A 25,111-nucleotide genomic window follows, 5' to 3' on the forward strand; every position below is an offset into this window, starting at 1 on the left:
TTTTGGGGGATTTGGGTCTCATCTCCCAGCAGCATCCTCCAGCTGGCAGCTAGCAACAAGCCATGCAGTGTGGCCCCCCAGACTCCATATACCCCTTTGCTTCGAAGCCCAGAGCCCAGGGCTACCTCGTCTGCCCCCTTGGACCACCCACCCCAATGAGCAGAGCCCCCGAGGTGCCGTGTGGGGGAGCAGAGCGGAGCCGGGAGGGTTAACGGCTTTGGTTTCCTTTCTCTCTCTCTCCTTCCAGAGGGCCTTGGCAGGAAATTCCTCAAATTCCAGGCTTGTAGGATCATTGCTGGGCTCCGACCGCAAGAGCGAGGGAGAGGGGGAGAGAGGAGAGGAGATAGCTGTTCCCTCTCCATCTTTCTCTCTGCAGGATTTGCAAAAGCCGGAGGGGAAGGCGGGCACGGGAGGAGCTCTTCCAAGGGGCAAACCCCAGTGCCAAGGCATGAGCAGCTAGGTCTGCAGAGAGAGCTTGGGACTGGGGTGGGGGGGTACCCCAGGCAGCTCCCACCCCTCTGCAGGGCAAGAGCCATCTTGTCCCTGGAGCCAGCATGGCCCATCCTGGCATCTTCCTGGTTTCCCTGGCCCCGGGACAGGGGCTGGGGCAGGGAGCTGAGCTCACTTGGGGCTGGGGAGAGAACAGGCCCGGCGGGCAGTGTGTCGGAGCAGGGGGGCGGTCAGGCAGGGCCTTGTGACACGGTGCTAGGCACTGTACGTGTGGGTAGCTCCAAGCCCAAAGCTGAGAGTCACTGGGGTGGCCCCATAGCCGCTGTGCCTGCTCAGAGTGGGGCAGGAAGCTGACCCCATCCTGATGCTGACCCCCCTGCCCAGCACCCTGCTGCGGGACTGGGGTAGTAAAGTGCAGGGCCCAGGCGACATGAGCTCTCCATGAGCTGCAGCTACTTCTTACCCAGCAGGGCAAGAGGCAGCCACCTCTGGGGTGAAACACAGCAGCTGACTGCTAGCACACGACTCGCCCCGTATGGCAGCCCCCCGCATGGGGTTGGGAGTAGCCCTCGGAGGGGCGCCACAGGCAAACCTAGGTGTCCCATCCCTGTCCCAGAGGCCTCGGCGAGCGGGGCTCCGGTGCAGAGGTCCAGGGTCAGGGCTGCGGGGAGCGCGCCAGGCCCACTGCGCACTGATGACTCTGCAGCCGCCTCGGTTAGGGAGGAATGCGCCGAAATTCCTTCCCATCTTTTCTTCCCAGCGCAGCAGATTGGCGGGGTGGAGAGGGGGGAAGGGAGCGACTTTGCAGGGAGGAGGACAAAGGGGAAAGGAACGAAGGAGGCAGCGGGGAGGGAGGAGAGATGAAGGCGAGGGAGGGGAGCCTGCCTGCCTGCCTGCCTGCCATGCTCGGGCGAGCTGCCCTCGCCTCCCACTGCCCTCACTAATTACCAGCCTGGGAGAGGGGCTGGGCGTGGGGACCACCCCATAGAGCTCCCCCGCCCTGGATGGGGTGATGGGTGGATGGGGCTGGGGGGGCTCTGTGGTGCCTCTCAGTTCCCAGAGCTGCTCCCATGGCTGTCTGCAATCAGGCCCAAGGGGCTTGGGCACCTTCCTCACCCTGCTGTGCCAAGGGTGACTCTCTCCAGCTGCAGTCCTGTGGTGACGGGAGGCAGGATCTGGCCCAGTGCTGGCCTGCAGGGCTTGGGAGGCATGGGAGAGAGCAGACGGGGCAGCTGGGAGCCAGGAGGTGGCAAGCACCCTTGGGGCTTGGCAGTACAGGGCTCAGGACACAGTTTTGCCCTTCTGGCTCTGTCTAGCAAGGTGAATTAGCCTTGCTAATGGGGCCAGAGCAGGCCCTAACCACAGAGCAACACAGCCCCACCTCTCCCCCTCCCAGGGTGGGCGATGCCCCATTATCAGAAGACATCTGGGGGGGAGTGGAGTGGGGGTGCCCACCCCCCCCATCCTTCCTGCCATTAATGAGCACAGCGGGTTTTTTATAATAATAATAAAAGAAAGGCAGCAAACAAAAGTCTTAATTAGACATTGTTCCTGCCAGGGCGATTACCCAAATTAATTAAACCCCAGCCAATAACCGCAGCGCTGACAGCCCCCAAAATGAAGAGGAAGCAACGAGATGGAGGCGCTGTCAGTTGCTTCCCAGATAACCCAGACAGAGGCAGGGCTGGGGGGTAGCAGGGAGAGACTGGGACGCCAGTAAGGTGGGTGGGGGTCTCCTGGTGGGGTGATGGGGGGCAGATGTCTGGACACCTGGGTTCTCCTGATAGCTGTGGGCTAGCAGGTGGAAAGCTACACTCCTGAGGTCCTTGCCACTGGTAAACCCCTTCCCTTCTCAGTGCCTCAGTTTCCCCAGCTGAAAAACATAGCCCTTCTGCCTGCCTTGTAGGGAATTGCATTAGGATGAGCTGCATGGACCTGGTCTCCTGACACCCCCGCCCCGAAACCCACCTCCTCACCTGTCCAGAGGGCAGTTCATTGTCTTTGGGACCCAGCGGGTGCTGGAGACAAAGCCTGGCCTGGCAGGGATTGCAGCAGGATGGGAGGACAGGGGCTGCCATTCAGCTGGCTCTGCTGGGTTTAATTAGGGGGCTCTGCCGGGGCTGGCTGCAGAGGGGCCCATGAGAGGGTCTCCATGCTGCCTGCCCAGGCCGTGGGCTCTGTCTGCCCCAGAAGCATCAAGTTGGCACAGGGGGGCCACGGCTTGTGAAGCAGACTGGGGGTACGTGCTCGGCAGACCCCTTCTGCTCCACGTGTCCAGGGGTTTTCAAGCCTCCCCCAGAAGTGCTGGGTTCTGGCAGCATCCCGGGATGGGGACCAGGCTGTGCCAGTAGACCTGCTGGCACCCACCCTGGAGGGTCCTGGCTAGAGGGTCTTGCCCTTCCACTCAGGATCAGACCAACACAAGATGTGGGGTTAGGAAGGGATTTCCCCCCCTGCTCAAACTGGTATGGATTTGGGGGGGCTTGCCTTCCTCCGCAGTGGGGGCACAACCTCTGCCTGGGATCTTTGAAGCGTCTATTAGTGCTTTATCGAAGTAGGATGTTGGCCGTCCTTGGTGGCACATTTGGGGGCAACGTCTCAAGTTGCGTTGGGGGTGACGGCAGCATTACAAAGAGCCCAGATGCTGGTTTGTCTCCAGTGGTTTGAGCTGCTCCTGCCTTGGGCAGGGGGTTGGACTGAATGTAACCTCTGGAGGACCCTCCTGATGACCCCACAGAGCCCTCGTGCCCTGCTCCTCCCTGTGTGGCAGTAAACTGGAGTAGCCAGGAGCAAACCCTCTGTCCCTTTGCAGTCCAGGGGGGCTTTGAGGCAGGGATTTCTGAGCAGGCAGCAGGTCTTTCTGCTCTGGGAGCAGCAGGCACCCCCCCCTGCCCCTGCCATGGTGGGCTAACAAGATCCACCACCCGCTCTCCCTGCTCTGACAGCTCCTCTCTCTGCCGCCCATATCGCAGCTGGCAGGAGCACCAGGAGTGCCGGCTTCGCCACGGCAGGCCCGTCAGCTCCCATCCAACTCAAGCCCGGGGCCCGGCCCCTCCGCCTGCCACCGCCCCCTGCCCCGGCTGGGACTTGGCAGCTGGCAGGGGGTGTCAAAGTCCACTGCTGCCAGGGGCGTGAGGGCTGGCAGGGATGGAGATGGGCGTGCAGGGAGTGGGGGGTGGACTCTAGGAAGCGGGGGACCTTGCATGCATCTCATGTCCACTTCCATGCAGGAGCTGGGATCCTCCGCAAGCTGAGAAAGGCTGGGCGGGCTCTTCGGGTTGCAGGGGTTTGAGCCCTACAGGGAGCTGGTCAGGCTACCATCGGGCACCCCCAAAGAGCAATGCACTTCTGGGATGGGCTTTTCAGGGCCCCTCAGAGCAGAGGGGTTTGGAATAATCCCTATGGGGTGCCTGCAGCTGTGCCCCCTCTCTGAGCCCTGGGCTTGGGCTCCCACTCTGCAGCTTCATGGGCTTTGCTTTGCTGTCCTCTGCTGCCTCTTCTTCATTCCCAAGGGTGGGAGCTGGGCTCTGGGGCAAGCTTTTAGGGGTCTAGATCATGGGGGATTTATCCGACTCAGCCCCTCCTAATGCCTTAGAAGCAGAGCTCTCACCAGCCACCTGGGGAGGGGGTTTTCCCAGGGAGCGTCCTGCCTGCTGAAATGCAGCCACTTCTGGGGTGTAACAGAGCAGAGGGGCAGACACAGGCAGCTGAGTGGGGGAGGGGGTGGGTTTGGTGCTTCCAGGCTGGCACTCAGGGCAGGCCCAGGAGCAAGGGGGCGAGCGGTGGTGCCTCTGCCAGTGATCTGGTGGCTCCCGGCAGGACAGCAGATGTCCCACGTTGGCGGCTGACACATGGCAGCCCCTCCCTAGTGTGTCTTAATAGATGAGTACCCCCTGTTTCCTCTGTGACATCACAGTCTGTCACTATGGAAACCGTGGCCACATCACAATGACATCACGTGGGAAGAAGCTGGTGGGGCAGAGCATGGGGTGGGGGGAGGTGTCAGAGTACCTGGCTCTGTTATGGGTTGGGTTAGGTTAGGTTACGTGCATCTTCACTCTTGTGCCTCAGTTTCCCCATCAGGCCAGGCACTCTATGGCACCCAGGAAGTGAGGCAGACAAGGTGGAGGTTGTTGCAGACAGCCAGGGCAGGGAGGGGCCTGATCCCAGAGCCGGGCTGCCCACAGCCCTAGTGTAGACAGTGCTCCTGGAGCCATTTCTTCCATCACTCTCCGGGCTCATGGACAGGGATGTGCTGGACTCCAGGCCTCTTCCCAGACCAGCCCTGAGACTGGGACTGACCAAAGGAAGCTGATCCACTGGGGGGGAGGAGAGGAGAAGGGAGGGGAGGGGTGGCAGGTGTCTTGCCTCCAGGCTGGATAGGAAAGGCCCTGCTGTGCCCAGGGTGGGGGGCACATCTGCAGCTGGCGGCGGTACATCTGCAGCCAAGACCTTTGTCTAGCAGGGCACAAAGGGCACCAGCGCTCGCTCCTCCTCCCCTTTCCCGTCCCTTCCCTAGCTAATCCCCTTGTCCACGACATCCCTCCCACAGTGGGGGCACCCCCAGGACTGCCCCCAGCCATGCCCACCCACGGTCCTTTGCACGTGCCGAAACACCTGCTCTCTTCCCCTCCCCCCGAGTCTTGCACCCCCACATTGGGGCACACACACGGTTGTGCCCATGGGCTCCCAGCCCCCCTGCTCTCCCCCTCCCCCAGGCCCCTTGCCCGGCCTGCAGACTCCTTTGTCTTTCTGCCTGGCTGCTCCTTTTCACAGGGATTAAAGGGGGGGCTCAGAAATTCCAGCCTTGCAGAGGCCTCCCCCCACCAGAGGCAGGTGGAGAGAGACAATAAGGCCTTGCAGCCCAGGCCCAGTGTCGGGGGCAGAGCGGTGCCCGCGCAGCGTGGGGGGTCATGCATTTATGGGGGAGGGGAGGGGGCACTCGGGGATTTTGGGGGTCCCATGGGAGCTCCACTCCCTCAGATTGAAAGGGCCAAGAGCTGGTGCTCAGGTGGGGGAGGGGCTGGGGGCTGGGGATGGTGTCCCCTGAACCCCTCCCCATTCCTCCTGCTGCCCCGAGCTGGGGCAGGAGCTGGGAGCAGGACATCCTCCTGCATTGTGGGGAAGGAGGGGCTCTGTTCGGGGGGGTGGGAAACTGAGGCACAAAGCAGGGGACGATGGGGAGCGATGCATCACTAGTGGAGGAAAAGGTGGGCCGCTGGGTGGGTGCTGCAGCTGGGCTCCAGGCTAAAACTCCTTGCTGGTCCTGGCACCGGGATGCAGAGCTGCCTGGGTCTCCGGACAGCCCTGCTTGTTTGCTGTCCCCGTCTCGGATGCCATCAGAGCAGCTCAGCTGTGTGTCAGGAGCCCTTTTCTGCTGTTTTGGGGCTTCCTGTTAGCTGCCATGAGTCCCCTCCCTGGTGCAGCACAGGGGCACGCTCCCAGGGAAGCCCCTTCTCTCCCTGGCTGGGTGCAGTGAGCTGAAGGGGGGTCTTGGGGACCCTCCTGAATCGGGGAGGAGGGGGATGAATGTATGCAGAGATGACTGAGCTGCATCTGCAGAGCCAGGCAAAGCAGGGAGGGAAGAAGCCGGGGGGTGACGGGGAGCAGGAGGGGGACTGAGCAGGCGTGAGAGCAGCCCAGGGGTGGCTCTTTGTTTCCACAAGTTGCAAATGGGGCAGAGCCAAACAGATTCAAAACCTGCCCCTGTCCCGGAAAAGGGGAGACTTGGCTCAGCCTCGATCCTGGGCAGGCTGAGTCAGGCCAGGCCAGGCCCCGGGGGCTGCGCTGTCCCTGCAGCCCCTCACGTGGGCTCTCGGGAGCATGGCACAAGCTGGCGGCCTAAGAGGGCTTGGGCTAGAGCTGAAGGTCGGAGGCGATTATCCCCAAGGCGGGCAGAGGCTTTGAAGTGGCTGCTTAGCTCCAGGGCTGGCTGTCGCAGAGCCAGGGCTTTGGGCAGGGAGGGCAGAGCTCCCTCGTGCTGTGAGTGGCTCCCTGCCAGGGTGCCCCTGCCTCTGGGAACCGCTGCAGAGGACCCAGGGGTGCCCGCAGCAGGGGAGGGAGCATGCTGTGGGTACAGCAAGCTGGGGAGGGGGCCCCAGGGAGCCCCCCATGTCCCCCAGCAAGCTGCCCTACCAGTCCCTGGTGCATGGGCAGCACCCCTGGCCTGGCCGCAGAGCCCAGCTCCCACGCAGCGCCTCCCGCCGGTGGACCCAGAGTCTGGAGCTGAGCTCAGCACATTTAGGCAGGCCAGGCAGCATCCCTGCAGCAAAGGGCACCGCTCCCAGCTGCCTGCCACGGCACCCAGCCAGGGGTGCCGGCGGTCAGTCAGACTGAGCCCTGTTTCTGCCTCGGGGCCTGCTCTTCTTGCAGGGCATTTGCATGTACGCGTGTGTGTATTTTTGTATATATGTGTGTGTGTACACATTTGTTTAAGTGTGAGTTCATGTGTGTACATTTATGTTTGTGCATTTATGTGCATGCATATGTGTATACATGTACATCTGTATGTCTGCCTGCATGCATGTGTACGTGTGTGTATGTATACATGCATCTGGGCGTGCACATGCATCAGCTTGTTGCTACAGGTGGCTTGTGCCTGTTCCTCCGGAAAGAGCAGGGGGCTGGGAATCGGGACTCCTGGGTTCTCTCCCCAGCTGTGGGGTGGCACTATGCCAGGACTCTGGGGTCCTATTTTCAGCTCTGCAGTGCTACCCTGAGCTCCCTTGCCCTGCTCCGTGCCTGTCTGCAGCAGCCGAGCCCTTGCAGTGTTGGGTCCAACATCAGCTCGGTGTGGTAGGGACACTGCTCTGGGCCAGGGGCTTGCCTTGGTCGGCTGCTGTCAGACCTGCCAGATTGTTATTTTAGGATCGGTCTGTTTGCTGGCACCATTCAACTCTATGCAACTTGCAGCCATCGTCCAACCCCTGCCCCTCCACGTCCCCCCGTGCCCTCACCCAGCTCTCCCTTCTCCCTGGGGCCCTGTGCCATGCTTGTGGGTAAGCATGGCAGTGCAAGGCACGTGCCCCCTCCCGATACCCCCAGCAGCTCGAGTCGTCTGCTGGAAGGCAGCAAAGCCGTGGGTTTCTCTCACTCGATGCACACGTGGAGAGAATGCTTCCCCCACCGGCGCTGGGTTGTGTTTTACCGGCCTTGCCACGGCCCCGCGCTTGATGTAATTATGCGGGGAATTCATGGGCAGCGTTGCGAGCCCGGCATTCATTTTCCGGGATGATTAGCAGGATGAGGCCAGGATATTATGGAGAAGCAGAACGGCCCTGCCGTGCCCCCCGCCGGGGATGTCTCTTCCCAGCCAGCTTTTAATAGGTAGCCACCCCATATGTGCCCATTTTGGGGTAGGGATGACGCTGCTCCCCCCCACAGCTTGGGGTTGGGATCTGTAGCAGCAACAGTTCCCCTATTGCTAGACCCACAGCCAAGGCTGGGGCTGAGCTCTGCATGGTGGCGTTTCAGGGCCGATTGGTACTGGGGAGAAGCACGTGAGGGCTCTAGCCAGGCCCGGGGGAAGGGGAAAGCTAATAATGGAGCCCCCCAGGGACCCCCAGGACGACCAGAGCTCTGCCGCTGCCTCAGCCTCTTGGCCCCGCACAAGGCCCTTCCTTACTTTGCTGTGCCTCAGTTGTCTCATCTGTAAAATGGGGGTGACTGACTGTCCTTAACCTGGGGTGAATTGGCTCCGGTCGCTTCACTTGGCAGCAGGGAAGAGACCATTTCTCCATAGTGGTGCGGGAAGGAAGCAGGGGGCCCCATGGCGAGGGTGGGTGAAGTGGGGCCTCTGTGTCCCTTCCCACCTGTCGGTCAGGCCAGACTGGGCAGGGGCCATCTCCTCCTTAGTGCATGTACAGCACCAAGCACCACGGGGCTAGAAGCACCACTGTGCTCCGCTCTCACGACATTGACTGGGCAGGAGTGAGGTCTCTGCCTCCTGTTACACCCCAGAGGAGGCTGCACTAGGCCATTAGTCAAGAGCTGCTATGTTCCACCCCAGAAGTGGCTATATTTCAGTGCTGGGCAGGTGAGCCTTTTCCTGTCTGGATGGCAGGGGTGCAAAGCAGTCTGAGATCTTCTGGGACAAGACCTGAGGCCAGACTGGCATAATGGGGGGCTCATTTGGAACCGCCAAGCTGTCACCTGTCTGGCTGTCCAGCACCCCTCTACCATCCGTCAGTCCCTAGCTGGTACCCCACCCCCCCAGGGGAGGCAGTGTAATATAGTAACACCCCCGGGCACTAATTACATCCAGCAACCCCTGCCCCAAAGAAGAGGGTATGGACCAGGTGGGATGATTAGACCCATTCCAATGGGGAAACTGAGGCAGGGAAAAGCTGAGCGACACTCCCCTGCCCCCCCATGGCAGAGACTATTGCAGGTCAGGCTCAACCTGCTTCTTATGCATCTGTCTTCTCTTCTGGGGAAGCTGTCAGGGCCACGGCAGACTGGGCGCTAGATCCCCCCCAGCCTGGGGGATGCTCTGCTCCTGCCCCCCAGAGCTCTTCCCAGCGCGGGGAGCGGTGAGCGGGCCCCAGTTGTCGACGTTGCACAAAGCCAAGGATCCAGGCTCCGCACTCTGCCACCTGCGCCGCCCCCCCGCCACGCCCAGCAACCCGTGGCATGATGCTGATGGAGGCTGACGGGCTGTGGAGGGGCCCGGGTGGCGCGCCGCCCCGTCTCCATGGCCGGGAGATAATCGAGGTGGAATATTTGATCGGCCGGGAAATGAGGTGCTAAATTTGTTGTGAGATTGGTGTCACAACCAATCAAGGTTGCTCTCCTCTGCCGGCGATGGGCAGCAAGAGGAGGAAGTGGGAGGCTCTCGTGAGAGCAGCGGGGAAGACGGGGTGCGTGTGCGCTGGGGGGTGGGGGGGCGCGTGTAAAGGGATATCACAGGGACCCGGACAGCTTCAAGGCTTTGCTGGAGACAGAGAGAGGAGCAGGATGCTGCCGGCCCTGTCTGCTCTCAGCCCGCAGATCAGCAAGGATTGGGGCCGCAGCAGTCTCCGGCAGTCCCCAGGGGCGCAACAGCCTGGCAGGGGAGGAGACCGGGGTTGTGCAGACTCTGGGAGCTGGAGCCTGCAGGGGAAAGCTGGGCAGGGGGTGATGCCCCATGGCAGGAGCCAGTCTCCATGCAGGGGAAGCTGCCGGCTGCCGTCTGAAGAGGGTATGGCTGGCTGCTGCCCCCCAAACCTTGCCTGCTGCCTTTGCACTGGGACAACACCCAGCCAGGTCCCCCCACCCATGATGAGAGGCCCCAGGAAGGCTGGACCCCGCTCCCCAGCACAACAATCGCTGCATCTTTCATTGGCACCGATTGCAGTCCTGTGAACTATTTAATCCTAATATCCCAGCTCTGCAACAAACCCCAGGCACTGGGGGTAAGGCACTGGGGCGCTCCGGTGCCTGTGGCAGAAGACAGAGTGCGCCCGTTGGGTTTCACCAGCCCGGCAGCTGCCTCCTGGTCACGGCTCCGCGGGGTGGAGGCAGCCTCCGGTTATTACGAACATCAGTAAATGCGCTGGTATGTCGGGGGCAGGCGTGAGCGGGGGAAGAGCCAGAGAGGCCGAAGGGCAGCAGCTGGAGTTAATTGAGGGGCTGACCCCGGGCTGATCCACCCCTGTCAAGGCAGCGCAGGTCATTACGGTAATTGGTTTGCTCGTGTCCTGCGCGGCCGTGGGTCAGAGCCCCAAACCGGAGGAGCCGGCTGCACATGGGGGAGAGGGAGGGCTACCCTGTGACACACTGTGTGTCCTAAGCCCTGTACTGCTGGGTGCTGGTGGGGATTCGCCTTCAGCTCAAACGGCTGAAAAGCCGGCCTGGCCAGATTCTGCTGCAGCTTCCAGGGTGCAGGCAGCTGTAGATTTGTGACAGTCTGGGATGGGAAAATGGGGCAGGGTAGCTGGCCTTGGAAGGGGGAGGTGCTGGGTGCAAGACAGCCCCTGACACTGATGGGTAGAGAGGGAGGAAGCCCCATTTTATAGATGGGAAAACTGAGGCACAGGCAAGGAAAGCAGCTGGCCTGCAGATACCCAGCAGGACAGGGCAAGAGTCAGGGACAGGATGCAGGACTGGGAGTGTTTTCCTTCTGCCTGGCTGAGGCAGGCCGGGACCCCTGTGCCCCCAGTGCTACCCGCCCCAGAGACAGAAGGCTTGGACTCATCTGCACAAAAAGACCCTCCCCTGAGCTCCACAACTGCAGTTGGAGCTGGCCCCAAGAGCTCAGGGTGCCCCTGGCATGTGTCTTGCTGCCCCCACCCCTGCCCCTGCCTCCTCAGGTGTTTTGGGTGTAGCGAAGGGGATTCCTGCCTTCCCCAGATGCCACCCAGCCCTGCCACCCCTTCTCCCCCAGCCGTGCCCCAGCCCTGCTGGGCACATCGGCCTCATCATGGGGCCCAAATTGCAGCTCCTAAAATAGCCTCCTGCTTCCTGCAGAGCCAGCACAGCTGAGAGGAGGCAGGGATGTGCCACGCGAGATCCCAGCCCTGGAGTCGGTCCGCTGGGCACAGGACCGTGCCGTGGGGCTGTGTGGGCCGGGGTCCCCTCCAGCCTGGTCCCCACTCCAGTCCACATCACCGCAGCTTCAGCTGCCCCTTGCAAAGCCCTCTGCCCTCCTGGCACTGCCCGACCCGCAGCAGGCAGGCAGGCAGGCAGTGGGTGAGAGGGGCTAGAGTTGGCACTGGGGTGGACCATGCCAGCAGGAAAGGAGGCCCCCACACCCTCCCTGCTGCTCCATGGTTATTTCCAGCTCCTGGTGGGTTATTTCAGGGATGGCTTCAAAGCTTTTTCACTCCCGGGCTTTGCACTGAATCGTGCTCGGTGACACAGCGGAGTGCCGAACCGTGGGCTGCGGAGGGGCCCCACCAGGCGGGCACTGGAGATGGAGCTTGGCTGGGGCACGAACAGGGTCAGGACCTGGGAGCCGGACTCCTGGGTTCCTTCCCCAGGTCTAGGAGGGGATTTCCCGCTGAAAAGAGCAGGGGGCTGAGTGTCAGGACTCCTGGGTGCTCTCCCCAGCTGTGGGGTGGCACTATGCCAGGACACCAGGGTCCTATGTTCAGCTCTGCAGTGCGACCCTGGACTCCCTTGCCCTGCTCCGTGCCTCAGTTTCCCCACCTGCTGTTCTCTGTAGCAACCAAGCCCTTGCAGTGTGGCGCCTGGCACGGGGGGGTGCCAAGCTGGGGGTGCCTGGCAGGAGGGGTTCATGCTTCCCCCTGTTCCTAGTACCCCGGTCAACAGGCTCCCCCATCTCCAGTGCTCTGCTCAGGAGAGGGAAGGCCAAGCATGAAATGAGGAGCAGGAGGGAGCAACCAGGCTCGGACCCCCAGCTCCGCAGGGCATGGGGTGCTTATGGGGAGTGAGACCATCATCACCACCCTGCTCCAGGTTTTGGGGTTAGGGTCACTCAGCGCAGCCCCTGGGATGCTCTAATGCCCTCTCTATTCTCCAGAGCTGCAAAGAAGCTCAGGAGCTGCCCCAGACCCCAAACTGAGGACATGGAGCCTTGTAGCTCCCCAATCCCTTGGGCAGGCCCGGCAACAGCCCCTCCATCCGGCCGGCTCCTACCGCTGCCCCCTCATCTGAGCCGAGCTCCGTACGCGCTCCTTCCCTCCCTCCCCGCCGCGCAGCAATCCCGCCTTCCTCATCCAGCGTGCAAATCTCTGCCTTTCTGCTCTGCCGGGCAAGGCCGCAAGGAACCAAATCCTCTTTTCTCTCTTGGAGAATAAACCTGGCGTCTCCCCCTCTCTCCCTCTCTCTCTCTCTCTCTCCCTCTCTCTCTCCCTTTTTTTTTCCCCGTGTATTTTTTTTAATATAAATAGAAGCAAACGGCTTGGGAGGAAGGAAGAGGGGAAGGAAAAAGAAAAAGGCTCCAACGTGCAAGCGGAGAGAAGGGGAAGCTGGAGCGGGGGGGAGCGCGGGGAGATTTACTTCCATCTGAAAGCTGTCGGTGCGAATAAAAAGCTTTTCTTTGAACCCTGAGTTTAATAGCAAGAGGAGAGAGAGGGAGATTGGAGCCTCAGCCCTAGGGTTTAATCAGACCTTCATTTGATAAATAGAGGGAGACAGGGCCTGGAGTGTGCATCGCCGGCCGGTCCCCCCCTTCCCCTCGCCGCGTGCCCTTCTCCACGCTCTCGCCGGGCGCTTGCTCTGGCCGCCCCGTCTGTGCCAACTGCTGCATGCTCGGGGTACATGCATGCGTACGTGTGAAGAAGGGAGAGAGCCAGGTCAAGAAGCACCCCTGGATGCACACGCGCGTGCAGAAACACATGGAGATGGGGGTAGACAGAGGGGCACACACAGGAGTGGATGCACACAGGCACCTGCACATGTGTGTTCATGCAGACCAACCTGCCTGCTGTGACACACGTGGCTGCTGGCATGCATACGCATGCAAGGTGAGACAGGCATACATGCCAGCACATGGTCTCACACATACACCCAGAACAGAGGCGCACACATGCTTACACACACACACACACACACACACACACACACACACACACCAGGGCCACAAGCCTCCTCGAAGCAGGGCACCCATGCCATGCCCTGCCGTGCCCGGGGAGACTGGAAGAGGAGTGGAGCCGGCTCCCCAAAAGGTGTGAATAATTTATCCGGCGCGGCAGCCGTTGCCGGCAGCGGGCGAGGTGCAGCCGAACACGGCTTGCCTTTTAAGCAGCCAGCCCTCCGGAAGCCGCCTGTCTCCTTAGCATAATGTCAAGGCCCCACGACAAGGAAAGACTCTCAGCTTGCTCGGCCGTGCAGACACCGCCGGCTCCCGCGCGCTGCTCTGACCCCTGCGCAGCCATCTCCCCAGCTTCCCAGACCCCCTAGCAGAGGGGAAGCCCCTCGCCCCTTAGCTTTCACTCCTTGGGGGCCCCTGGGTTGGGTGTTGGGCAGTGCCCGGGGTGCAGCTGGGAGGGTCGGGGTGATTGCAAGCTCCAGGGAAGGGCAGTGGGGAGAAGTGGGATCTCATCTGCATCTCATTTGCATATGCAAATCAGCCTGGGGTTGGGGAATTCACCAGCACCCCTCTCTAAACCACAGCCTCCCCAGGTGGCTGCAGGTTGCCCTTGCTAGAGAGCCACGGAAAGGGCACTGGGGGTGCTTCTGCCCCTGGGTTTCTGCATCCTGGATGGGTTTGGGGAGCACAGCCAGGTGCCAGGTCCTTACGGCGATACCATCACCTGTCTCCCATCCCAGGCCACAAGAGAAACCCCCTCTCCGCATCTCCCAGGGTTGGACCCAGACACTATGCCATTACAGCTACCTGGCAGCACCTGGGTGGGGCAGAGGTGTGTTTTTGGGGGGTGTCTTTTGGGTGCAATAGAGGATCCCCCGTTTCGAGCCGCGGGCAGGGAGTCCCGCACCGGCCTGGCCAGGCGGGGCTGCAGCGCGGCACCGGGTGGGGGGGTGCCTCCATCTCCCCCGCGCTGGGGGCTCTGATCCGCCGCTGTCTCCTGCTCTCCTCCTCCCACCTGTCTCCGCTCTGATCTTCCCCCACACTCTCCTGGCAGCTCCTTTTGATCTCCCTCTCCCTTGCCTTTCCCTCCTGCTCCCCTTCCTCCCTCTCCACCCCACCTGCCTCCCCCCAGCCCTCTTTCCCCCACCCCATGCAGTCGGGGGTCCGGAGCCGGAGCAGCACTGCAGGTGCCCGGCTGGTGTGGGGCAGCCAGGTTCACTGCATCCCCCGCACAGCGGATGTCCCTGGCTGGGGGCATGGGGAACCCGTCTGCAGACGAGGGGCTGTGGGGGACTTGCCCCAGCTCCTGCCTGCACCCATATCCCGGCCAGCCCTGGTGTCAGCTGGATCCACACCTCTCCCTAAACCCAAAGAAAGAGCTGCCCTGACCTGTCCCACCCCCAGCAAAGGGCTGGGAGCTCCAGCCTCTCCTCCCCAAAGCAGAAAGAGGAGCTGGACGCTTGGGTTCGTCTGACCACAGCTGCCCTCTGCTCCCAGCCAGGAATAGAAGCCAGGAGTCCTGGCCCCGGCCCCGGCTCGAACCGCTGCGTCCCCTCCTGTCCCGTCCTGTCCCCTCCCTTCCCACAGCTGGAAATAGGACCCAGGCATCCTGGCTCCCAACCTCCCCCACACGAACCCACAAGACCCCACTCCCATCCCGGGCCCAGGCATCCTGGCTCCCAACCTCATGAACCCACAAGACCCCACTCCGGACGCAGGCATCCCGGCTCCTGGAAGGCTCTGTTCATACAGGGGCCTGTACCCAGGAGAGGAGCTCCCAGGCGCAGGAATAATATGCAAAAACCATAGTAATTAATAACGGCGGAGGAGCAGCCAATGAGGCCAGGCCCTGCCCCAGTTCGCCGGGTGGCAAAGGGGCCCTCCATGGCGTGCGCCTACAAGCAGTGAACACGCATGCACCCCGCGCACCCACTGCTCCTGCTGTGCATGCATCTCACACGTGCGTGTGCACCCGCACACACTCATCCCCTGCCAGGATATGCTGCTGCATGCGTGCAGACAGCTTCCTGCTGCACTCGCCCCCCCTGCCGGGTATGCACACAGCCCCCGCCACCCCCACGCGCCCATCAATACTGCAGCCGCCACGGGGCTGGCTGTGAGCGGGGGGCATGTGACTGCTGCTGCGGCTGCTTTGGTAGCGGTGATCGATCCCAGGAGGGGGCTGGGAGCCCATGGCTGGGCCCGTGGCGCCTAGGGGTGGCAGGGGTGGGAAGGAGCTGGCTGAGTTTGGGGAATGGGAGTGGGCACGATGCTGAGCCCTGCTCTTTGTCTCCCCACTGCAGTGGCACCGACACAGTTCACGGAGGAGCCTGAGGACCAGACGGTGGTGGCCGGGCAGCGCATCGTCCTGTCCTGCGTCGTGCTGAATTACTCCGGCATCGTGCAATGGACCAAAGACGGCCTGGCCCTGGGCATGGGGCAGGGCCTCAAAGGTAGCTCGGTGTGTCCCCCCCCATCCCAGCCCCTCTCTGCGGGTCCGACCCCTGCCCAGCCTGGTGGAGAGAGAGATGGGGACTGACCTCCTGCCCTCTCCCCCCTTGCGGCTGCAGCGTGGCCACGGTACCGGATCATCGGCACGGCCGACTCGGGCCAGTACAACCTGGAGATCACGGACGCGGAGCTCTCCGACGACGCGCTGTACGAGTGCCAGGCCACCGAGGCGGCTCTGCGCTCCCGCCAGGCCAAGCTGACAGTGCTGAGTAAGGGGCCACGCTCCCTTGCCCTCCTTCCCCTCTCCCCCTGCCCCCTTGTGCAATGAGCCCCATCCCTTTGGGGGGCCGCAGTTGCCAGCTGCACTGTGGGGCATCCGGGCATCACCCGCACTGCAACACCCCCAGGCCTCAATGGCCACAAGGTGCCCGGGACTAGGAGGTTTAGGGCCCAGGGTGGCGGGGCAGTGTTGGTCCTGGGTCCCCTGCAGCAGCACAGAGCTCCAAGCCCACGCCTCACCCCAGCCGCACTCCGGCCCCCTGCCCCAAATCCCCCCTCCTCGCTAGGTTTGTGCCAGCCACGTCCTGACAAAGACAGTCATGCTATAGAGGGATGAAGCCCCTGCTACCCCAGCAGGCTGGAGCATCATCCTGCCTGAGGCTGGGGAGCACCAGGGCCAAAGCAGCTGTCCGGGAGGGGGATCCAAGCTCTGGGCAACATGCTTCCCTCAGCCCCGTCTTCCTGCCGTGCTTGGGGCTGCACATACGTCACGGGGGTGGGTCTGGTGGAGGCCTCAGGTGGGGAGTTCAAGGGCACCCACGTGCTCCTCACTCTCTCCTCCCAGTCCCCCCTGAAGACCCCGTGATCGATGGAGCCCCCAAGATCCTGCTGCGGGCAGGGACGCCCCACAACCTCACCTGCCGGGCACGCAGCGCCAAGCCGGCCGCCACCATCATCTGGCTGCGAGACGGGCAGCAGCAGGAGGGAGCTGTCACCACCACGGTATGAGCCCAGGGGCAGGGGGGGATGAGGCACCAAGGCAGGACTCCTGGGTCCCGTGGACAACTCTGGCAAGGCGTGGGGTGTAGAGATAGCAGCAAGGCCCCTGGGTTCTTCTCCCCGCCTCGGGACAGGGTGGGAGCACAGCCTTGGAGCCACAGCAGAGGTTTCATGCCCCTACCTCTGCCACCAATGTGCCGGGTGGCCTTGGTCACCTCCCTCTCACATCCTCATGAGTGGAGCAGTGATGACAGCAAATCCTGCAGACCCCAGGGTTGTGGGGGCTGATTGGATTTTATTTCCACCCCATGCTGCAGGAGGTGCTACCAGATGGCAAGAGAGAAACCACCACCAGCCTGCTCCTCATCAACCCCACTGACGTGGACATTGGGAGGGTCTTCTCCTGCCGCAGCGTGAATGAGGCCATCCCGGCCGGCAAGGAAACATCCATCCAGCTCGACGTTCACCGTGAGTCCAGCCCGCCCCCTGTAAAGCGTCCTGACCCCTGCCACCCTGCACCTCTTCCCCCAGCTGGGATCAGGGAGGGGACACAGGGGTGTTGTCTGCACCCAGCCAGAAATCGTGTGGATGGACAGTTGCTCATGTAGGGGGGACAGTTCTCGGGGTCCCCAGGTTTTCCAGCCTGTGTCCCGCCCTTGGCATGGAGAGCGATGGTTTCCAGGCCAGGTCTGGGGCACCGCCATCCCCCGCCCAGCCTGGGCCCGGCTACCCCTCAGCGGGGAGAGGAGACCCCCCCACCCCATGGGCAGAGGCCGGCTGGCCTCTGCAGGCCAACACCGCCACCCCGTGGCCACCACGGAGAATCACCGCTCGGTAGCAAGGATGCCAAGAGGTAGCCTCATCCTCCGGCCCACCGGCCTGCTGGCTTGGCAGGCCGGGAGTAGGATCACCCAGGGACCCCGGTCTTAGGACCAAGGGAGTCTCCACAGGCATCTGCCTTCGTGCCCAGATTGGCCTCTGCTAGGCAATGGAAGAGGGTCTGGGGCCCCCACGCCAGCCTTCGGTGCCCGCATGGGGCTCTTTCCACCCCTCCGCGCCTGTGACAGCCGTGCCGCTGTGTCCATCTCCCCCCGGCAGATCCACCCACCGTCACCCTCTCCATCCAACCCCAGACGGTGCGGGAAGAGGAGCGGGTTGTCTTCACTTGCATGGCCACCGCCAACCCTGAGATCAAGGGCTACAGGTGAGATGCTCGCGGCCGGCAGGGACGGGGCTAGAGCCGGCAAGCCCTAGGTTAAACCCCACCCCCCACAACCCCTTGCTTCTTCCCCCAGTCTTGTCCGGCTGCAAACAGCTGTTGCATGTATCCTGGGGTAAACCAGCATATCCCAGGACAGACGTCCGTGTCCGTGTCCGTTGCCTCGGGTTTAATGCAAAAAAAAGCCTTTCTGGAGAAGATGTCATGGCAGCTTATCCCAGGATAATGCCAAGTGTGTCTGCACTGTTATCCCAGGATTGCGTCGTTCAATCACCAGCGCAGTCAGCCCTGACTGACAGGGCGATGGCACCAGTCCCGGGTTGTTTTGGTCTGGGGACAAACCCAGGCGCAGGTTATCCCTGGATAAATGCGACGTCTGTTTCTGGCCTGATGGGGCTGCCTCCTCACTTGCCAGGTGGGCCAAGGGTGGGCTGCTGATCGAGGATGCCACGGACAGCCGGTACGAGACACAGGTGGACTACACCTTCTTCACAGAGCCTGTCTCGTGTGAGGTGCACAACAACGTGGGCAGCACCAACGTCAGCACCTTGGTGGACGTGCACTGTGAGTGGCACGGCCGGGGCGGGTTGGAGGTGGCAGGGGCAGCTGGCATAGCCCCGTCGGGCTCACAGTGGCCGCCCACTTGCAGTTGCCCCCCGCATCGTGGTGGAGCCCAAGCCCACAACCACTGACCTGGGCTCGGACGTGACGCTGACCTGTGTGTGGGCTGGCAACCCCCCGCTTACCCTCACCTGGACCAAGAAGGGCTCCAACATGGTGAGGTCCTTGCCCCACCCCGCTCCTGCCCCTGCCCCCTGCGGGACCCCCCTCAGGGCCATGGGACTGATGCTGGCCCTATGCCCATGCCAGGTGCTGAGCAACAGCAACCAGCTGTACCTGAAGGCAGTGACGCAGGACGAGGCGGGGCAGTACGTCTGCAAGGCCATCGTGCCCCGCATCGGCGTGGGCGAGCGCGAGGTCACCCTCTACGTCAATGGTACGGCTGTCCCGGCCCCTTGGCCGCCAGGGGGACATGGGGCCCTGGCAGTGCTGCCTGGGGCTGGGCATGGGACCCCGGTACTGATACTCAGGGTACAGTGCCCCAGTATTGATGCCCAGGGCATGGTACCCCAGTACTGATGCTCAGAGTACAGTACCCCAGTCCTGACACCCAGGCACGATACCCCAGTCCTCAAGGCACAGTATCCTAGGGATCAAGAGTGAGGATACCCAGGGCTCAAGGCATGGTATCCTAATACTAATGCCCATGACTCAGGGCTTAGGGGCCACTACTCAGACCCATGGCGTGGTACCCAGGGGGCAGGACCCCTGTGTCAACAACCTGGCCTGGGCACCCACCGTAATAGTGCTCATGGCCTATCATCCCCATGGCTGAGGACTCCTGAATGTATCCCCTTATCGCCCCCTTATCCGGCCCCACGCCTCGATGACCAAGTCACAGGCGCTCTGCGGGTGCACGTGTCACGAGCCCCTGGCCCTGAGCCCAGGGCTCCCGGCAGCCTGGACCCCACCGCAAAGCCCCCCACGCTGAGCTGTGCTCCATCCCCCCACAGGACCCCCCATCATCTCCAGCGAGGCTGTGCAGTACGCGGTGCGTGGCGACCGCGGCAAGGTGGAGTGCTTCATCGGCAGCACACCACCCCCCGACCGCATCGTGAGTCACCCCGAGTCCGTCTGTCCGCCCCACAGGCTCCCTCCATCCATCCTGCCCCATTGGTCCTGTCTGCGGACCCCAACCCACAGCCGGGGCAGGAGCTGGAAGTCATGCAAAGAAGGGGAGGCAGTGGGATCCCCCCTGGACACCAGGGTCCTATTGGGGTGCTGGGGGGTGTAGAGGCCCCAGGTCCCCCCCCCCCGTGCTGATGGGCCTGTCTCGCCACGCCCGCCAGGCCTGGGCGTGGAAGGAGAACATCCTGGAGACGGGCACGCTGGAGCGGTACACGGTGGAGCGCAGCGCCACAGGCGCCGGGGTCCTGTCCACCCTCACCATCAACAATGTGATGGAGGCTGACTTCCAGACCAGCTACAACTGCACTGCCTGGAACGGCTTCGGACCTGGCACCGCCATCATCCGCCTCGAGGAGCGGGGTATGGGGCCCGGGCACCAGGGTTTGCATGGGTACAGCAGGGAAGAGGGTTGGGGGCAGCTTTAGGAGCCAGGACTCCTGGGTTGTCTCCCGAGCTCCAGGAGGGGTGCGGGAGGGTGTGCTGGGTGCCAGGGGGTGGACATCAGGTCTCCTGTCCCAGGTCTGAAAGGGGAGAGAGGTCTAGTGGTGAGAGCTTGGAGGGGAGAGATGGATCCAGGACCCCTGGTTCCATTCTGAATAAGACATGGGGGCCCAGGAAGCCTTTGGCTCTTGGTCCCCTGCCCTCGAGACCCCTGGGCCCTGCCTCAGCTCACCCCATCTACCCACTCCCCACAGAAGTGCTGCCTGTGGGAATCATTGCCGGAGCCACCATTGGGGCCGGCATCCTCGTCATCATCTTCCTCGTCGCCCTCGTCTGCTTCCTCTACCGGCGCCGCAAAGGGAGTGAGTTGGGGGGCAGGGGGACATGGCGGGGTCTGGACACTGGGGCTTGGAGGGGATCCCCCTCCATTGGGGGGCAGGCACAGCCAGTAGAGCCTGTCCGTGCATCCATCTGCCAGGCCGCAAGGACGTGACGCTGCGCAAGCTGGACATCAAGGTGGAGACGGTGAATCGGGAGCCGCTAACCCTGCACCCGGACCGCGAGGAGGACACGGCCAGCGTGTCCACCGCCACCCGCGTCATGAAGGCCATCTACTCGGTGAGGGGCTGCAACTGTGTGCATGGGAGAGTGTGGGGCTCAGTGCCCGGTGTCTGGGAGCCCACACTCTTGGGTTCATGGAGGGGCCCCTGCTGGGACCCCCGTGGGGGCAGGGAGGGATTGGGCCCAGGCTGGAGGAGCTGAAGCCCATCCCCCCACCTCTCCCTGCGCAGTCATTCAAGGATGACGTGGACCTGAAGCAGGACCTGCGCTGCGACACCATTGACACGCGGGAGGAGTACGAGCTTAAGGTGAGCCAGGGGGGTACACGCGTGGCACATGTGCCCAAGTGACTGCCTATGCATGCACGCTGGAGGGGTGCAAGCCAGGACTCCTGGGTTCTTCACCCGGCTCTGGGTGCGGGTGGGGGTGGGTCTTGGCATGGAGGCCAGGACTCTCGGGTCCTTCTCCCAGCTGGGCACAGCCCTCGACTCCAGCCGGTCACCCAGACTCCTGGGTCCTTCCCCCACCCCCAGCAGCCTCTGCTACTCTCCCCCCACTAGGACCCAACCAACGGCTACTACAACGTGCGCGCCCACGAGGACCGGCCGGCCTCGCGCTCGGTGCTGTACGCTGACTACCGTGCACCAGGGCCCGCCCGCTACGATGCCCGTCCGGCCTCACGGCTCTCGCACTCCAGCGGCTATGCCCAGCTGAACACCTACGCACGGGGGCCAGGCTCTGAGTACAGCGCCGAGCCCGCTCCGGGGCCTGCGCCTGGCCCCGCCACCGGTGACACAGCCAGCCAGCTGTCCTACGAGAACTACGGTGGGCACGCTGCCTTCCCGCCCAGCGCTGGCTATGCCACCTACCGCCTAGGCTACAGCCAGCCACCCCCGCCCAGCCTGGACCGCGCCGCCTACGACGCCATGGGCAAGTACGCCAGCGCCACCCGCTTCTCCTACACTTCCCAGCACTCGGACTATGGGCAGCGCTTCCAGCAGCGCATGCAGACTCACGTCTGAGGACGGGGCGCCCGGCTCCGGGGGGGCCGCGGAACCTCGCCACTGGCCCCTGATATTCAGGGGCTTCTTCCTGACCCCCCCCACCGCCGCCCGCCTCCAGGGAACCCAGGCGTCCGGCGGCCCCATGGACACGCCCCGTACTTGAGCTTCCATCCCTCCGCCCGCCGGGGCTTCCTCCCGGCCGCGGTCCGGCCTCTGCAGAATGGGGTTTGGAGGGAAATACTTTGGGGGTCCTGACTGTGCCGATTTTGGCATGAAGCACCATGGCTCCTCTCCCATCAGGACCCCCCCAGCACACACATTCTCCCCGCCCACACACACGCACCCACGAGGGAGAGGAACCATTTCCCTACTACGCGCCGGAGCCTGGAGAGGCAGAAGGGCTGGGGGGACCCAAATACCTAATGAGGGGTTAACAGTCCCACCAATGAGGGGTAACAATGAGGCAGGGGTGAGGGGCACTGGAGTCTGCCCCAGCCCCAGAGCCACCAGGGGTGCACACAGTGAGTCCTGGGGATGCTGGAAGCAACCGGGGGGGGCGGAGGGGGGTGTTGAACATGTGAACATGCCAGAGGCCTGTAGTGGCACATCTGGGTGCCCCCCATGCCATCACGATCAAGCCCACAGGCAGCCACAGGAACCACCTGTAGGGGGCCAGACTAGGCCCCCAAGCAGCTCAGATCCCCCCCCACCAGCAACAGTGTTGGAGGGGAGCAGGACTGTGATCCTGACCCATAGCCAGACCTTCCCTCTGGCACTGGCCCTACACAGAGTGCTTCCATTGCTGAGCAGAGCCATCCCCACCCCCGCATCCCAGGGGCCCAAATCCCTGCCCGCCCCCAACACTGGCCCCTTGAGAAGAAAAGGGAGACACCAAGGACCCCCCCCCCCCCCCCCCCCGAGCACTTTGGATCCGTCCGCCGGGTTGATTTGGGGCTCATATATCTCTATTTTATATATTTTTCTGTTTTGTTTTCCTCAAGAAAGGACCAAGGGGAAGCCCCTGCCCCCCCAGCCGGGACACAGCAGGGAGAAGTCCCCCTCCCCGCTCCAGGTCCGGCTTGGAGGCTGTTGTGGGGGAGAAGCCCCTGCAGCCCTGTATGCACACCCTCGCCCCCAACCCTCCCTGCCCCACAGCCGAAGGGACCTTCAGGCCCCCACGTCCTTGCCCAGCTCATGACGTCGGGCCTCCAGCCCCAGCACCCGGAGTCCCGCTATTTCCAAAGAGTCTCCCGAGCCCTTGGGGGTGGGAAGAAAAGCTTGAATCCGTGCCCCTTGCCAAAAAAAACTCAACGTTCCTGGCTTTCAGGAGGCCATGAATCCCCCCGGGGCTGTGCTATAAGAGCTGGACTTGAGGGTCCTGTCCATGCCGAGTGGGTCTAGGGAGGGGCCTGGCCTCACCAGCGAGGATAATAACCCATGCCCACCAAGTGATGCTGTCTCACCCGAGGGCACGGGCTGTCCGTGTGGGACGAGGGTGGGGGGAGGTTTCTTTATATGAATGTATATAAATATATATTTTATATAAATATCTTGCCGATGCAAACTCTTGCAACTTTGCGGCCGGTGTTCTTCTTGCCCGGAGATCTGCCCGAAATGTCTGGGCGTCCGGCAGGGAACAGCCAGCCCTCGACCTGGCGGGGGAGTTTGGCCAAGAAGCATGCAAAGGGCATTGGGGGCGTGCAAGGAAGCTGGGCCGAGGGGCTCGGGTTGCATGCAGGCATGTGAGAGGGGTCGGATCACCACTCCATAGACCTCAAGCGCCTCTGACCTGGGGGAGCTGGTTCAAAAGAGTGTCGTGGTGCAAGAGAGCTGGGGACCCCCACTCTCCAGAGCCAAGCAAGTGATTTGCGTTTGGGGGTGTCTCCCTGCCCCTAGGCATCCAAGTCTTGTGGCTTGGGGTGGGCAGGATTTGGCCCCTGCCTTCCCTGCCTCCCCACTTTGTGAGCAATATTCCAGCCACGCTCTCCAGCACCACCCCCCGCCACCCATGTGCCCCCAGCACTCTCCGCCGCGTCGACTTTGATTTCCTCGCGGGCGCATTTTCTACCGCAGGCGGCCGGATGGCAGCAGTGCGTGGTTGCTGATGGATGCCGAGAGCCGTACAACGAGCTCCGGGGGACTGAGGGCGGATGCTGGGTCCTGGAGTTGGGGGCACCCTGGGACCCTGATCTCCACTGGGATCCCTGGCAGCAATACCCCCTGCCTCCATCTCCGCTGTCACACCTCAGCCTCCTTCCCCACCATCCCCTCCCTCACCAGCTCCCCTGACCCATTTCACAGAAGCTTTTAACGGTGAGCGGGTGCCAGCAAGGGGTGCACAGGGGCTCAGGGCCTCATTCCACACCGCGGCGTCCGGGGAGCCCTGTGAATGGGTTGGCTTAATGATTTTGTTTCCCTACAAATGTAGCCTATTACGTGGCGTGTTTCCACGCCTGGTTTATTATGCATGAGCCAGGCAATTTGCTCGCAGCTCCCGGGACCCATCTGAAAAACAAAAAGGTGCTTTGTCATTCTTAATGGCTTTTGCTGGAGCGTGGAATGAGAGAGAGAGAGAGAGAGAGAGGGAGGGAGGGAGGGATAGACGGACGGATGGATAGATAGGTAAGTAGGTAGGTAGGTAGATGGATACCTGGTCAGATGCGTACGTAGCTGGATATATAGACACACAGATAGATAGATAGGTAAGTAGGTGGGTGGATGGATGGATAAATAGGTGGATACATGGATGGATGGATATGCAGATGGACAGGTGGGTGGGTGGATGGATAGATGGACTGATGGATACAAAGCTGGACACATGACCAGATGGACAGGTGTGTGGGTAGGTAGGTAAGGTAGGTGGATGGATAGGTACATAGATGGGTGGGTGGATGAATGGATGGATAGGTAGGTAGGCAGATAAGTGGATGGATGCATGCATAGATGGACAGATGGGTGGCTGGACAGATACACATACAAATGGATGAATAGGTAGCTAAGTGGACAGAGGGACAGACGGACACTTGGATAGATAGATACATAGATGGTTAGGTGGATGGATACACAGATGGATAGGTAGGTAGGTAGATAAGTGGACAGATGAATGGACACAGCTGGATACATCAATGGATGGATACACATGTGCATGGATGGATGGATGCATAGAAGAATAGATGGGTGGATGAATGGATGGATAGATACACACAGGTGGATGAACTGATAGGGAGATAAGTGGACAAGTGGATGGATAGATAAATAAGTGAATGGATGGATAAATGGACACTTGGATAGATAGATACATAAATGGTTAGGTGGGTGGGTGGATGGATACATGGATAGATAAGTGGACAGATGGATGGACAGCTGGACACGTGGATGGATGGATACACACACACGTGGATGGATGGATGGATGGACGGGTGGGTAGGTAGATAAGTGGGTGGATGGATGGATGATGTGTGTCTGTGGGTAGATGGAGAGAGACAGCAGCAGGTGTATGGAGGTTGAGGAAAAGAGATGTGGACAAATGCAGACAGAGATCTATGCAGAGACAGGGGGACGCACAGCCCTGGAAGTGGACAGACACCGAGGCCAGGTCCCTTTTCACCTGAACCCCCCTGCACCCCACACGGCTGCAAGACTTGCACGACAGCAGCATCTGAGCCCCGTCTCACGGCCCCCCCGGCCTGGCCCGCACCGCCCGCCGGGAGATGACCTCATCAGCGCTATCGCCGTGCTTGCCTGATGACTAGATCATCTCTGCGA

At 62.2% G+C, this 25,111-nt stretch overlaps 1 protein-coding gene across 1 annotated transcript in view; it reads left to right on the plus strand.

The window, feature by feature from the left end:
* The window catches only part of KIRREL1 (kirre like nephrin family adhesion molecule 1), a 33,237-nt gene extending 10,342 nt beyond the window's left edge, over positions 1–22,895 (plus strand). Inside the window, exons 2-15 of the mRNA XM_090053349.1 lie at positions 15,226–15,375; positions 15,493–15,642; positions 16,218–16,375; positions 16,690–16,840; positions 17,471–17,576; positions 18,007–18,155; positions 18,241–18,368; positions 18,462–18,588; positions 19,166–19,266; positions 19,502–19,700; positions 20,036–20,143; positions 20,260–20,399; positions 20,573–20,650; positions 20,903–22,895. Of these exons, the coding sequence (XP_089909475.1) occupies positions 15,226–15,375; positions 15,493–15,642; positions 16,218–16,375; positions 16,690–16,840; positions 17,471–17,576; positions 18,007–18,155; positions 18,241–18,368; positions 18,462–18,588; positions 19,166–19,266; positions 19,502–19,700; positions 20,036–20,143; positions 20,260–20,399; positions 20,573–20,650; positions 20,903–21,364 (2,207 nt within the window). The 3' untranslated portion in view covers positions 21,365–22,895. The remainder of the gene's footprint in view (positions 1–15,225; positions 15,376–15,492; positions 15,643–16,217; positions 16,376–16,689; positions 16,841–17,470; positions 17,577–18,006; positions 18,156–18,240; positions 18,369–18,461; positions 18,589–19,165; positions 19,267–19,501; positions 19,701–20,035; positions 20,144–20,259; positions 20,400–20,572; positions 20,651–20,902) is intronic.
* The last annotated feature ends 2,216 nt before the right edge of the window (positions 22,896–25,111 follow it).

Source organism: Crocodylus siamensis, chromosome 6 (genome assembly GCF_052110815.1).
Source record: "Crocodylus siamensis isolate JL-2025a chromosome 6, ASM5211081v1, whole genome shotgun sequence".
Lineage (NCBI taxonomy): Eukaryota > Metazoa > Chordata > Crocodylia > Crocodylidae > Crocodylus > Crocodylus siamensis.